The sequence below is a fragment of the Harpia harpyja genome, chromosome 1 (genome assembly GCF_026419915.1).
Source record: "Harpia harpyja isolate bHarHar1 chromosome 1, bHarHar1 primary haplotype, whole genome shotgun sequence".
NCBI classification, from domain to species: Eukaryota; Metazoa; Chordata; class Aves; order Accipitriformes; family Accipitridae; genus Harpia; species Harpia harpyja.
This window is the reverse complement of record NC_068940.1, coordinates 97979762-97994586: the sequence shown is the minus strand read 5'-3', so window position 1 is coordinate 97994586 and position 14825 is coordinate 97979762. Positions and strand designations below refer to the sequence as shown.

At 43.3% G+C, this 14825-nt stretch overlaps 1 protein-coding gene across 2 annotated transcripts in view; it reads right to left on the bottom strand.

Annotated features, from left to right (window-relative positions):
* VIPR2 (vasoactive intestinal peptide receptor 2) overlaps nucleotides 1-9273 on the bottom strand; it is a 60351-nt gene extending 51078 nt beyond the window's left edge. The window contains exons 1-2 of one of the 2 annotated variants that reach the window (XM_052806590.1): nucleotides 9220-9273; nucleotides 5272-5374 (exon numbers count right to left, since the gene is read on the bottom strand). In XM_052806590.1, the coding sequence (XP_052662550.1) occupies nucleotides 5272-5374; nucleotides 9220-9258 (142 nt within the window). In that variant the 5' untranslated portion in view covers nucleotides 9259-9273. Of the gene's footprint in view, nucleotides 1-5271; nucleotides 5375-8583; nucleotides 9071-9219 lie in introns of those variants that run through there. The other variant, XM_052806584.1, reaches the window with a different exon arrangement.
* Nucleotides 9274-14825: the final 5552 nt, after the last annotated feature.

Sequence of the window (14825 nt, the reverse complement as noted above, 5' to 3'; positions counted from 1 at the left end):
TAAATTCACTTATGGCTGTGCACTTTCCTTTTTCAGGGCTCCAAATGCCATTTATTAATGTCTACTGCTGAATTTCTATTTATGTTTGGGGGGGGTGGAAATTTCAGACCTTCAAAATTGTAGAATGTATCTGTGGCCACATGTTGCCTCTCTTCTTTCCAAAAAAGTTTGTTATTGTCACTCTTAGTAACCTTTATTATGTGAGATTTTTGAATAAGGCTGACCAGGACATTTTCTTGGTCTTCACCATTTATTTCCTGTTGGTTATTTTTCAGCAGGCAACTCCTTTCATTCAAGGTTCTTTCTCACCTATCGCTCAGCCTCCTCAAAAGATGAGCCTGCTCTGCCTCTCTTCTGCCCTCAAATAATTAAGTATAGCTTCCACAAAGCCCAGGCAGTGAACACCATAAGGATGATCAGTTTTATGTGGTGTCATTAATGATGACACTTCAATTAATGGAAGCCAAAATAAACAAACATTCAAAGCAGCCCCTTCAGCTCCCCTCATAAGAAAATGTGTGAACCAGAAAGTAGCAATATGCCTGTACTACAGCTAGAAAAGCAGCAGCACAGAGGTTCAAGAAAGCTAAAGTTGTCCTCTCAAGAGCTACTGGTGCTGCATGAAATAAAGTTCCATGATCCAACCATCTCATTTAATTCTACTTTTAATGCTACCTCAGATAACTCTAAGCAACACTGCAGTCTGAACTACTGACTCATTTTACAGAGAAAATAGCTGCAACCCCCCAAAGAAACCTGATGGAAGACCTTGGTAAGATTGGGAGGATTAAGAAAGGGGGAACCTTGAGCAGATTCCTTTTCACGTAGCAAAAGAAAGGCCTCATCTGGCTTCGTGTAAGTCTCCTGTTTACTGATGGGGAGGAGAGAGTGATCGTCAGGTTGGCTTAGTTATACTCACAGTCAGGCCTTTTGCGCGATCCAGAGAGATGTGTGTGTCTGTCTATGTGTGGGTTTGGAATGCAAAATAGGCACCTTTCTTACTGGAGAAATAACCTTAACAGCTTAACCTTAACCTTGCTTTAAATTTATGAATAAGTAAGAGTATCATTTTGGTAGTCCCGTCTGTTTTAATTTCCCATTACTAGCTGCATTATAAAGCCTCTCTGAGAGGTTTATGAAATTCTTTCCAAAGCCATTTCTCTTTCCGTCTACATCCCTTCCTCAAAGTTAAGATGTTGTATCTAAAATTAAAAATGTTGTCTGGCATATGGGTCTCACAAAAACACATTTTGGAAAGCAAGAGCTGAAAAGACTCATTTAACTGTGCAGCCACTCAGTCCAAAATGAATCAAAAACCCCTAGACTTCATTTTTTCATTATGAAATCTTTTTAGAACTTTTTGTTGTAGAACCCTGTTATAAAGTCTACTGACTGAGTTTTAACATTTTTTATTTCACTTTTCATTTAAAGGTGAACAGAAATGTGTCAATTTGTTTATAAGGAAAAATTCTAAATACTGAACAAAGACAGAAATTTGCAGTGAGACAATTTTTATGTATTTTCAATCACTTTTATTGGAGCTTTCTACTTTTTGTAAGACAAGCCATGGGTAGTAAATAAAAAATAAATTAGTCGTTTTCCATAAGGACCTCAAAAGCTGTAGCTATTATGAGCTATTTAGAGTGCAATTTATCTGCCCTCCAACAATAAGGAAGTGCCCCCAAAAAATCCTCTCAGGCTTCCAGCTAAGGTGCATCCATACCTCAGGTGTCAAATTATAGGAAGAAAGAAGAAAACAAATGCAGACAGAATCTAATGCAGACTTCATAAAATAAACAACTAGATTTGCTAGAGAGCACTATAGAGAGGAAGGCACTGCCACAGATCTTTGGAGAGTGACTTTCTTCCCTAAATGGAGCGTAATGCTCTCCACTAATGGATGAGTATGTGCTAATGCCTGAAAATCCCCCAAAGGGTGCAAAGCAGGAGGTCCAGATGTCAAACAGTTTGATGTTGGCAAATAAGCAGAATTTAGACAAACTGGGTCCTGGGGTTTTAATATATCCTTAGCATTGTTCAAAGGATATTTACACAGTATTTATACAGTGCTTCCTTGCAAAACACACCATTGCTTTATTAAGCCATGAAGTAAGCAAGTCCTTCATAGACTTCATGGTCAGTGATTTTAGGTGCACTACAAAAACTACTCGGTGAAATTCTTCAGCCCATGTTATGAGGCAGCTTAGGTAAGATGACTATAAGATCATTTTATTATGTAAAAAAAAAAAAAACCAAACAATAATCTTTAAATCTTTCCTTTGTCTCCCTAACTGGGAGCTGAGAAGTATTAGATAAGGTAATCAACACATAATTGCCATCTAGGTCAAAGGAGAAACTCTGTCCCATAAAAATTGGATCCTTGAAAATTCAGTAGCTGTGCATGCCAGCCAAATTCTGCAGCATGTTACGTAGGTTTCTCAGGTGCCCAAGAAGTTAATGAAAAAATTCCCACTGATTTTGATAATGGAGCCCCAAGCCTCCAGTGGAAAATCTCAGCAAAACTTTATTTCCAAATTCTAGACAGGACCTTCACTAGATTTCATTACAGCTTTTGTTAGGCAGGTAGCACATACTAAAGTTAGAAAAGCATGACAAGAGCTGTATAACCATCTTTCCCATTCAGGAAAAAGTGAAATAGGATTTGTGAATTTATTGTAATGAATTATGTTTCAAATGTACTACAAATCTTAGGTGTGGAGTTAGGCCTTGGACTAGTTCCAGCTTGCCAATTTTCATTAGTAATTCTTCTTTATCAGCAGTCAGAGTATCACTGTGACAATCTGGAAGTCTCTGCTCAAAACACTACTTCCATCTTTGTATGAATACAGAGAGTTTATTAGGAAAATAAGGACACATAAAGAATGGGTATTTTGGGAAATGCAAATGTGTGTATTTAACATAGGCTCTTCTGAACAGGTTCTTGGTAAAGGTACCTATAACATGAAGCATAGGATAAATTTTCCTACAACATTAAGCATACAGTTTTTAAGAGTTCATTAGCACAGGGGCTTTATTCCAGTCTCCTACAAAATGGATATTCCCTTAGTTTCAGCCAGGCATTCAATTAAATGTATAAATCCTTCCACTGCTGTTTTATCACTACATGCAGGGCTGAATCAACACCATCAGACATACTGTCTCCTTCCAAGACATGAAGTTCTTGCACAGCAGTTTGCCTTCAGGAGGCACCCCTCTTCCAGTGAAAAGAGGCTGTGAAGAAAATATTGACAGAAAACTTCGTTCTTCCCCTAGGGAACCCAGAATAAAACTGGTGTGCATCGCAAGGATACCCTTGGAGCAGCCCAGCATCTGGATCACAGAAGTGGATCTTGAAGAAAGCTTGACTTTCAAAGCCATATAATGGCTAATAGCGAATTTATTAATTCAAGATTTAATTCATTAAGCTGAGCTAGCAATTATTTCTCCATCTGGCTTCACACCAGTATTATTTATGTAACAGCCATCTCTCTTCACCACTCATATAAATAAAAAAATCTAAACGTAGATGAATTATTCCAGTAAGATTTTGCTTGGAGAGATATCCACGTAAATTACTCACTGTCATTGTAATTTTTCTAATTACTGATCTGGAATAATGAAAAGGAGAAATTACAGTAAAATACAAACTGCTGATGATCCTTTTAATTATATTATTGTATACAAATTGATATTAAGAGTATGCACTGAGGGAGTTACACATTTAAATCATGAAGAGAGGTGGAGAAAGCGTCATGAGTTGGGACTCATGTTTATGCTCAAAGGGCACTGCAGATGGCAGGTCCCTGAGGTACCATAATCATCTTCAGAGTGCATTCAAAACAGACAGAATATGAAAAACCAAATACACTATGTATCACCTAGTTCAGCCAAAGGAAAACAACTGCACTGCAAGAGCTGTAGTATTGCAAGGAGCCCAGTTATTCTGAGATGATATATACCTGGACTACCATATCAAAAGGCAGGACACTGATGAGGCTTAGGGCTTTGTAGAACTAATTTGAAATTAAATACTTCCATCCATTTAAAGATCATTTAACAAAGGAAATTTAACGATTAGTTTTACATGTAGCATTACTTTGTAAAAATCAAAATTGTATTTTGAACAGAAAAATGGCTGGTTACCTTTGTATCTAAAATTTATTTCCCCTTTATCTAAGTCGCGCTGAAAGCCCGCCCTTCCCTTCAGTACTTTACATGTTACCAGAGGAGTGCTGGGCAGAAAACATATGCAAATGAAGCACTCCAAGAAGCACTTTTACCTTTTCACCAGCATGTGTGTAGAGACTGCTTTCTGCTCACAAGTTCTGGCACACGGTTTAGAAAAGGTAACTAATCATAAAACATTAATACCTTTGTCATTAAAAAATATATAAATTAATAAATACACACTTCCAACTTTCCTAAAAAGCCAAAAACTTTTAACCAAGTTCTGCCCTAGCTACTTTAATGTTACAGATTTGCTTTTTATTTGGCTGTCTGGATTTATCTGTCGCCTTTGTATTTTGCTTGCTGAACAAATGGCTTTATCAGCAGCTCCAACTTACAAGAAAATGTCATTTTTTCATAATCTTACGTTCTACTCACATGAAAATATAGCAAGGAAATCTAGTAAAATCTAAAATTAAAAAAATAATAAACTACATCTCCTTCTCCTTCTTTCGTCTATTAAATTACAATTGGCCATATCGGTATCTATATATTTATCTTTCTATGTAGAAAGAAAATAAAGTAACAGAGAGAATTTGTTTTTTGAATGTAACACTGTCCAGTTTTTCCTTTGCATGACTCTGTGGTACTCTGGGTGTGAATCTGATCTTCTATCTGAAACATCTTCTGCCTGGGAAACCCAGAGATCATTCCCGCCACTAGTACTTTACTTTCAACCATAGCTAGAGAGAGATGCTTGGATCCAAGGCTTTCAACTTTTCCTCAGACTTGTTCTTTCTGCTGGTCCTGCCATCACCAGCCTGCATCTTCTCTGCCGGTCAGAAAACACTAGCAGCAACAGCTTAAAACATGAGAATGCATTTGCTCCCATCTAGTGTCCCACCCAGTGTGTGCCTAGCATCTGGCACACCTCGCACAACATGCTTGCTGCAACTGTACCTTTAATGCAAAATCTGCACAAATTCTAAAATACATAAAATTATAAGCACAGTACAAACAGGGCAACTGCAACAGCAAAGAAGGTAAAGGGAGAAAATCTTGAATACTCCAGCTGTCTCTACCTTACAGCTTATCTTTTCTTACCTTTGTAGTCCACTGGCTTTGAATTCCTTAGAAGTTCCATGCACCTTGTTTCCTCCTTGTGAATCTCCAGCTGAAATCTGCATTCTGGATGAACACCATTCACCTGTGTCAAATTAACAAACAGGCCTGGGTATTGAAAGAGGAATTAAAATGCTTTATGAAGGATGCAGCTACCAATAATGAAAGCCACAACTTTAACTGGCACTGGTTTTGCCCAAGTATGTGCTAGGCATTTTACAGAGACAGTCACTGCCCATTTTAGCTTCTCACACATTGGCTTTTCAAAACAAAATGTTAAAATAATCTACCAGAGCATTCACTAGCTCCTTCCTGTAGCATTTCAAGGCCAACTGTCATTTACAAGAAAATGTTTAACTTTCTAGTGCATTTACCAACATTGTTTCATGTGACTTTTTCCTCCAGAAAAACTGTGAGTTAAACTGAAGCAGGAAAGTAAACACATTTGCTTTTTTTTGCTTTTGTAGTAAGTTAGGAAGCTGAAAGTTTAATACGAATCCCAGAACGTGAAAACTGATCAAACTGCATTCTCTTTGACATGGTGAATTTTGCTTTTCTTCCCTTTTCCACCATGTATATTTTATCTCCTGAAGGCCCCAGAGCATGATTATTTGATTCAAGCAAGTGCTACACAGGAAGAAAACCCCACTCCTTTAAAAATGAAAGCACTATTGCCTTTACTCATTTCTAGCCCTGCCCCCAGTTCCTTGGTTTTCAGAAAGGATTATTTATGTCCACAAGAAGAGACAAGGATGTAGCAGTATTGGGGAGAGAAACAGGACACCAGGAAGTTGTACTGAAGTCAGTTGGATTCAGAGAGGCAGACAGAGCCTAACAGAGAAACACGCGGAGTCCATAAGAGACTGCATGGGAGAAATGACTGTAGTAGGTCACGCATGGGAAAGTAGGAAACGTCACTGGAGCTGAAGGGACAGTGAGATTAGCTCAAATGAAGTAACAACATGATGAAGTAAAAAGTGAATATGCACTACTTCAGTCATCCTCACACTTGTAGTTACCAAGAAAAGCGTGGTGTCTCTCAAAGCTTCTCTCTCTTTTCTCTCTCTCACTTTTTTTTAGGAGACATTTAATAACAGAATCTGGTACTAATCTCTGATTAATGTGACAATATTTTTTTTTAAAATGGCAATACTTACTTAATTAAGCTGTGATCATGGACCCAGAATGTATGACCCATAGTTAGGACTGAGAACCTGGTTATTGTGCAGTCTCCTTGTGGGCAAGCCACTTGCGCAGCTTTTAAAAATACAGCGTAATAGCCGTAAGTGTAACAGCAGGAGCTGTTACGAAAACTCATGAAAATCTGTCTCTTCTCCAAATGTCTTATTTCACCATCTACAACATCAGAACCTTACTTCCCTTTCCCCATCTTTTCTCTATACTGACTATTGAAATTATATGTTTTCAGGGCAGATTTTGTTTTTAAAGTGAATTGTACAGATCCTTAACATAAATTAGGATTTCTAGCAGTTATAGCAGAAAGTTCAGTGTTATACTGAAAATATCTGTCTTCTGTTATGTATTATCTACTTTCCAGATAGCTCCCATATAAAATAAAGTCCCATGTATACATAATGTTTTTAATTGCATCTTCCTTTCACATAACAGATTTTGAATATTATTTTTTTTTCCAACTGCAAACATTCAGTACCTGAGAGTAGATCTCCTGCTCATCAAAAAGTGTTATAATTACTGGGTCTTGGAAAGATAGGTTCCAGTAAATAGAAATGTTAACTAAATGAGGGATAAATCAAAGAAGCTACAGCAATTAAGAAACCTGCCGAATGAGTGACTTCTCTCTCTCATACTTCCGAAAGAACTCCAAGTTTCCCAGTATCAGTGATCTAACAGCAAAGCTTACTTTGAAAACATAAATTTGTTAGTACCCAAAGGTGACACAACATTAGTTTTCAAACCTGGGACACATGCCAAAGTGTAATGTGCTTTGTTCTAACACATACACCTGTTTCATTCAGATGTACTTCAACAAGCTAAAGAGATTCAGGGTTCAAGGCTGTGTGGGTCTGACCACGTCCCGAAACACATCAAGATCCCCAAAATGGATTTTGAGGGTGCTCACCACCTTTCAGGGCTGGTGCTCATCCATCTTTCCCTCTGCTTTACCAAGGGGAGGTTATTGCTTGTAATCACTGAAAACAGAACCGCGTGCGCTGTGTCGTGCATTGTCAAGGTACACAGTTAGCTGGAATCCAGCTGAGGAGTCTCTCTGCATTTTTAGTGACTTAACAATTTTTAAGGCAGTTTGACTGGAAAAACATTTCTTGTGACAAGCAGCTTCCATTCACCTTCAGGATGGTTTCCCAACTTTTGGTGGAAATCATCCATTATTTTAAATTCACAGTAACAAAACCCAGAAAGATTTAGAGGGCAGACCTTTTTATTCTTCGTAAATCGTTTCCAGGAACGTTACAGACTTTTACAAACAACTGAAGAAACGCTTAGAAAATATAAAGATGTTAAAAGCAGACGCCCCAAATTTGATGACTTTAATATTCTGAACGCTTTGTACGTTGTTATCCGGATGCATGTATTAAAGAGAAATCAATGACGCCCGGTTTTTTCCCCTGTATTACGATTGCCAGCGACCCTCTAGACCGTACCAGGGCAGCGCTCCGTGAAAACTCTTCGCAAACTAGTGCTGGCTGCCGGGGAAAATAGCGGGGAACAAGGGACTGGGCGAGGAACGGCCCGGCGCCGGCCCCCGCAGCGCAGCGCTGCACCGCGCCGCTCCGCCGGGGATGGGGATGGGGATGGGGCCGGGGCCCGGCCCGCGCTGCCCCGCCGGGGCGGAGCCGTCCCGGCCCCTCAGGAGCGCCCGGGGGTGCGGGGCGGCGGCGCCCCCCGCCGCCTGCGCCTCCGGCCCGGCCCGCCGCTGCCCGTGCGGCCAGGGAGCGGCGGAGGGGAGCTGGGCCGGGGGTCCCGGCGGCGGCTGAGGCGCCCTCTCGCCTGCGCGATCCCCGCCCGGGGACAGGCGGTGAGCGCGGGCGGCGGGAGTCACTCGTCTCCCGAAGTGAGTGCGGCGGCGCCGAAGTCTCCGTACCTGCTGCAGCCGCGGCTGGGCGCCCCCCGCTCCCGAGAACGGGGGAAAGCTGTGAGGGAACCGCCAGCCCGGGGGGGTCCGCACAGGCACCTCAGGGACGGGGGCGGCGGGCAGAGCCGTAGGGGTCGCCCCCTCCGCGGTCCGGAGGGGCGAGTTTTTACCCTTCTCCCGGCGGCGCGGCCGGGGCCGGGGGTGAGCGCGGGGTGACTTACCGGCCCCAGGCTCCAGCAGAGCGAGAGGAGGAGGATCGGCAGGTTCCTCATGCCGGCCAAGTGCCGGGGCCGGCGGGCTCCGCCGCCCCGCGCCGCTCCGCGGGCCCCGTTCGAAGGCGGCGAGCCGGTGCCGGGTCCCGCCGCGGCAGCATAGGGCCCGGGGGCCGCCGCCGCCGCGCTGCCGGGGCGCCGAGCCGAGCCCCCCCGCGCCCCGCGGGCGGCCGCCGCCCTGCGGCTGTAGGCGGCTCCCGCACCTGCCCCCCGCCGCCTCCCGCCCGCCGCTCCGGCGGCCGTCAGCTGCTGGCCCGTCTGAGCCCCTGCCCGCCGCCGCCTCTCTGCGCTCAGCTCCTCCTCTAGACCCCGGCTCCCTTCCCTCCCGCTTCTCCTCAGCCCCTCTGCTCGGCTTCCTTTTCTCCTCCTCCCTCCGCCCGCCGCGGTTGCTCCCCCCGTGCGAGGTGCGAGCCGTTCCCCTCAGCCCCCCCCGCCCATCCCGGCGCCCCGCAGGTGCTCCCCCGCCACCCCGGGCCGCTGCCGGCTTATGGGCGGCATTTGCCCCGCTCTGCGTGCCTCCAGGTGCCGGGGAAGCCCCCTCTTCATTACACAGCCAGAGCCTGGGTGCCCGTCCCGAGAGGGTACCGGAGCCAGCACCGGGATGCCTTTTGCCCGTGAAACCATTAAGATAATCGAGCACGGTGCCCCCAAGCCAGACAGACACGAAAACCCACACGCACAGATGTGGGGTAAGCGAAGTGATCCCTGGCAGGGTTAGTCTTATCACTGGGCAGATCAGCAACTATATTACAAAAATCTTCCCCCCCCCCCCCCCCAAGCTGTTTTTTTTCGAGGTCTCGATAGAGGACCAACAGTTTCAGGCAACTTCGTATTATTGCCTGGCAGTTTACACCAGGCATGGATCTTGGTTTTGCCTCAAAAGGATGTAAAATACATAATTAAGTGACATTCATGTTAGCCCATGCCTTTTTTTTCATAGAAAAGGCATAGTTTATATGCTGCTTTATAGCTGAGAATGAGAATAAATTAGAGTTGTCTTTCCACTGCCTTATATGTGCTGTAATGTAAGTACTATGTATTAAAAAGGACTGAGTGGGCAACATAACAGTCTACAGCCTTATGCCATCTGAAATAACCAGCTATAAGCAAAACAAGGACAATTCTAGGAAAAAGCTTGCATATTTTTTAATGCATTTGCAAAACTTTTTTCATATATTGAGAAGAAAGACCTGATTATAACCTCTGTGATATCATTAAAAACAAATACTACAAACCATAACGAGCAGTGTTATAACCTGCATGCTGAGAGCAGAGGGAAACATTAACGTAGAAAGAAAAACTTCTCATAGGGTGGCATATGATCAAGTAATGAAAATATCTTCATTGTAACAGAAAACAGTACCCCTTTAGATTGACTTTGATCTGTATGCAACAGGTGGACTGAAATGCCAAATTGCACCTACTCGTGAAACAGCCGGGTTGGAGGAGAACCTGGTTATGCCACTAGCTCTGAGATTCCCTCGCAGACTCTCAGGTCAAACCTCTTGGAAATGGAGAACTGCACAGTGCAACCCCCTTGATTCCTGAAACCAGTGTCCAAGTTTCCTCTTTGGGCTCCTGGTTATTGACACATGCACTCTGGGGGTGCTCCTTGCAATTTCTTAACAGCTACAGGTCTTTCCAAAATAACAATCTCAAACCCATTTCTCTAATCTTATGTTCCAAAAGAATCTGATGTCTTATCATTATTGCAAGGCTTTGGAAAATCCTTTCTGTCTTCTCTCTCTTCAGAAGTTATTTCTTGCACTTTGTGATGACTGGCATCCTGCTAAGAAAACAGTCATTCTCACGAGTGAAACTCATACATGTCAAGGCTCTTCAGGTACTTCAGCAGTAAACCCAACAGCAGTCCCTGTGTAGTGGAGCTGTCAGGCACACTGTCCACCAGCTGGACTGCCCCAGCAGCTGAGGGCACAGGAGCTGCCAGACATCAAAACCCAGTGTTTGATTCTTCAAGCAAATGATTCATTAGGCTGTTGTAGCTGAGTAGCCTGGGAAACCAATTAACAAATTAGTGTTAATGTTCTGTGTAGAAACAGTCTTGGGAACTGTCATCATTATTCCTTCTGTGGAATGGCAGAAATGTATCTCGGGTAGTAGGCAGTCCACATATCCCAGAACTGGCAAAGAGGTTTTGAAACTTGCATCTGTTCTGTCAGAAGATTGTCCAGAGTCAGACTTTTGTGATGTTTTGATTTCAATGAATCAGCATTTTCAGGCAAAAAGAAAAATCATCAGTTAATTCTCAACAATTTGTTCTGTTGCTATTCCCAGTGACTCTTTGACATGAAAAAGACACCAGATGAAAGAGATGCATCAAGTACTAATATTTTTGTTTAGGTATAGCTAAATGTGCTTTTTTTGCCTGAAAAGAATACAAATTATTGATGGATGAAGCCCAGAAAATGTGGTTCAAGTTCTTTTCGCTTAAACATAGCACGGTTCAGTGCGCTGTTACAGCAGATGTAGAGGGGGGAAAAAGAGCAAGAAAGGAACTAAAACAGCTGTTGATATATAGACATATATACAAATGAGACTGATACTCTTACGCAGCAAAGAACAGATAAGGTTATGAAGGAACCAAGGAGTCATATAAATTTAGACAGTCAGTGTATATTTGATGCCATTTACAAGAGTGGCCTGTCAAATTCAAAGGAAAGAACAAAGATTTTGTGGAGGTATCCGTGAGGCACAGAAGGACTGCACAGACATGGAGGAAAAGGATGAAGTCCAAATAGTAGCAATAAGTAGCTAATGTGATTTTGGTCGGGCCCATGGAGAAGCAGCTAACAGCTTTCCATACTGAAGCAATGACATCAATCCCCTTTGAGCTGAATCCCTATTTAAATTGTTTGTGGAGTTCAAGATGTTTTGACAATTTGTATTTGTGGTGGGTTGACCCTGGCTGGATGCCAGGTGCCCACCAAAGCTGTTCTGTCACCCCTGCCCCCTGCCTCAGCTGGACAGGGGAGAGAAAATATAACAAAGGGCTTGTGGGTCGAGATAAGGACAGGAGAGATCACTCACCAATTACCGTCACAGGCAAAACAGACTCAACTTGGGGAAAATTAACTCCATTTATTACAAATCAACCAGAGTAGGGTAATGAGAAATAAAACCAAATCTCAAAACACCTTCCCTCCACCCCTCCCTTCCTCCCAGGCACAACTTCACTCCTGGATTCCCTACCTATCCCCCCAGCAGCGCAGGGGGATGGGGAATGGGGTTTATGGTCAGTTCATCATACGTTGTCTCTGCCACTTCATCCTCTTCAGGGGCAGGACTCATCACACTCTTCCCCTGCTCCAGCGTGGGGTCCCTCCCACGGGAGACAGTCCTCCACGAACTTCTCCAACATGGGTCCTTCCCATGGGCTGCAGTTCTTCACAAACTGCTCCAGCGTGGGTCCCTTCCATGGCGTGCAGTCCTTCAGGAGCACACTGCTCCAGTGTGGGTCCCCCATGGGGTCACAAGTCCTGCCAGAAAACCTGCTCCATGGGCTCCTCTCTCCACAGATCCGCAGGTCCTGCCAGGAGCCTGCTCCAGCGCGGGCTTCCCACGGGGTCACAGCCTCCTTCGGGAACCCACCTGCTCTGGCGTGGGGTCCTCTCTCCCCGGGCTGCAGGTGGATATCTGCTCCACTGTGGACCTCCCTGGGCTGCAGGGGGACAGCCTGCCTCACCATGGTCTTCCCCATGGGCTGCAGGGGAATCTCTGCTCCGGCACCTGGAGCACCTCCTCCCCCTCCTTCTTCGCTGACCTGGGGGTCTGCACGGTTGGTTCTGTCACATGTTCTCACTCCTCTCTCCAGCTGTGGTTTCTGTGTGCCCCGCAACTTTTTTTTCCTTCTTAAATATATTATCACAGAGGCGCTACCACTATCACTGATTGGCTCAGCCTTGGCCAGCGGCGGGTCCATCTTAGAGCCGGCTGGTATGGGCTCTGTCGGACATAGGGGAGGCTTCCAGCAGCTTCTTACAGAAGCCACCCCTGTAACCCCCTCGCTACCAAAACCTTGCCACACAAGCCCAATACAATATTCTACCCACATAAAATATTCATGTTGTGTATAAAGACTAAAAAAAAATTACTTTCATTGTTTAAAAGGAGATTTTATTTTGTTCAATCATCTAAAAATTATTGTTTATGCAATGCATAACATACAGTTGCCAGAAATACCTGAACCGCGTGAAAAACTTAGAAGGATTTCCCTCAAAGCATGTGTACAGGCCATCTTGGAAAACGTGCCCCTTTCAAGGGTGGCTGTCTCTTGAGCTGCTCAAGCTATATCACATGTTTTGAGTCCTGCTTTCGAGACCACAGAGATTTTTCACTTATGTGGAATGCTGTACTAAGTCTCTTTGCAAAAGGGATGCTCTTCCTAAGTCTTCACACTTAGCGAACACACTATGTCTTCATCAGATATTCCTAAATCTCCCAAAGGCACTCTCTACTGTCATCCTGCATTTTGTTAGGCTTTTCTTTCTTCCGCAGTCCAAATACTTAAGGGGAGATTTCATCAGCCATGGAAACAGACATTAGAGAGGGTTTCCACGAAAAAGGAATTGTGACTTTAATCTATGTGCTGTTTGGACCTTTTATATTGGAGAAGATTAAAGTTCCCCCAAATTTTAGCATCGGTAACTATTAACATAGATGATCTTATTGAGCCTCTTTCAATGATCAGATGGAAGGACAACAAAGAAGGTGCCTGAGTGAGGCAAACAGAATGTCCCCTGCTCATGCCAATGGGAATTCAGACCTTGGACAGGTTCCAGGGGACATATGGCTACAACACCATCCTTTGAGAAGCAGCACAGTGTTGCTACTGTCCAACACTTGACCCTCCTGCACCAAATGTTGTAGTCGCTTCAGTAAGAGGAGAAGGTGAAATGCAGATTCTCTGAATAAACAAAAGAAATTAATCAATGTATTTTATCTGTAGCTCCAGCAGGTTGTTCAAAAAGTTCTAGTTATTTCAAACTTTTGCTGTCACTACTGATTGTCTTATGTCTACATAATCTCTTGAACCCTATGCTTGTTTCTTAGACAAAGCAGCAATACTATGCTGAGGAAGGGTTTTCTAAGGAAAGGCTGTGCTTAAGTGTCACCTCAGCTTTTTCATTCTCTTCCATTTCAGCATCCCCACCAGTGCCCTGCTGTCTCTAGGCATGACAAGTAGCTTCATGCTGTAGCTGAGAGGATATCTTCTAGTGATGATGCTCAAACTGCTCCACAAACTGCTTTTCTGGAGTGGCCTGTGAAATGGCAGTTTACCAACATCAGCATACCAAATGCATCCAGGCAACACATATTCCTAACCAACAACATAGTGATATGAAGAACTCTGAAGAGTGGTGTGCAAGTAGCTTGGCTACTCAAAAATATGTTTCCGCAGATTAGAAATACAAAGAAATTCTATGAAAACAAAGAGACTTTTCTTTTTGGTATGTTAAGCTCAGGACTTTCAAATGGCTTGTTTAAGATGTCTGTAACTGTGAAGTCTTCAGTCAGGATATGGCACAGGGACATTGTTCAGCAAAGACACAGAGTGTAGTCTATAATACTTAGTGTAAAGTATGCAATTTTGTCCTCTCTGCCTCAAATTTGTAAGACTCCCAGGTCTTTTATAGTTTCAAAAGAGTGAGAGAAGTCCCTTCAGTATAATGAACCTTTCCAATTTTTTGGCCAGGGTATTCTATTTTTCCTATTTCCGTTATAGGCATTAATACTTATTGAACACATTAAATTAATAGGTATCCTTTACATTCATATGTATAGGTGAAATAGAACTTGATCTTTTAAATTTATAAATTAAATATAAAATAAATAATTTGGGTATCTGGCATAATGGAAAATACTTGGCTAATGTCATTTTAACTATGATTTGCTACAAAGCTCCAGGTTTGATCACTGATTTTTGAGTCTTTTACTGGACATGAAGAAATCAAATCTTTTTGTTCTGAAAATTTGCAGTATTTTTTTTTTCTGATACAATGAGAGGAAAATTGTCCCCATTAGGTTTAGGGTTTTTGTAATGGTTAGCTATTATGATGATAATTTTTTTTGTACAGTTTAAAGTAAAGGATAGACTTTGCCACAGAACCCTAGGGGCAGAACTCAAAAACTGCAGAAAAAATGAACTGATAGAGTGGCAGGCAAGGCTTTAG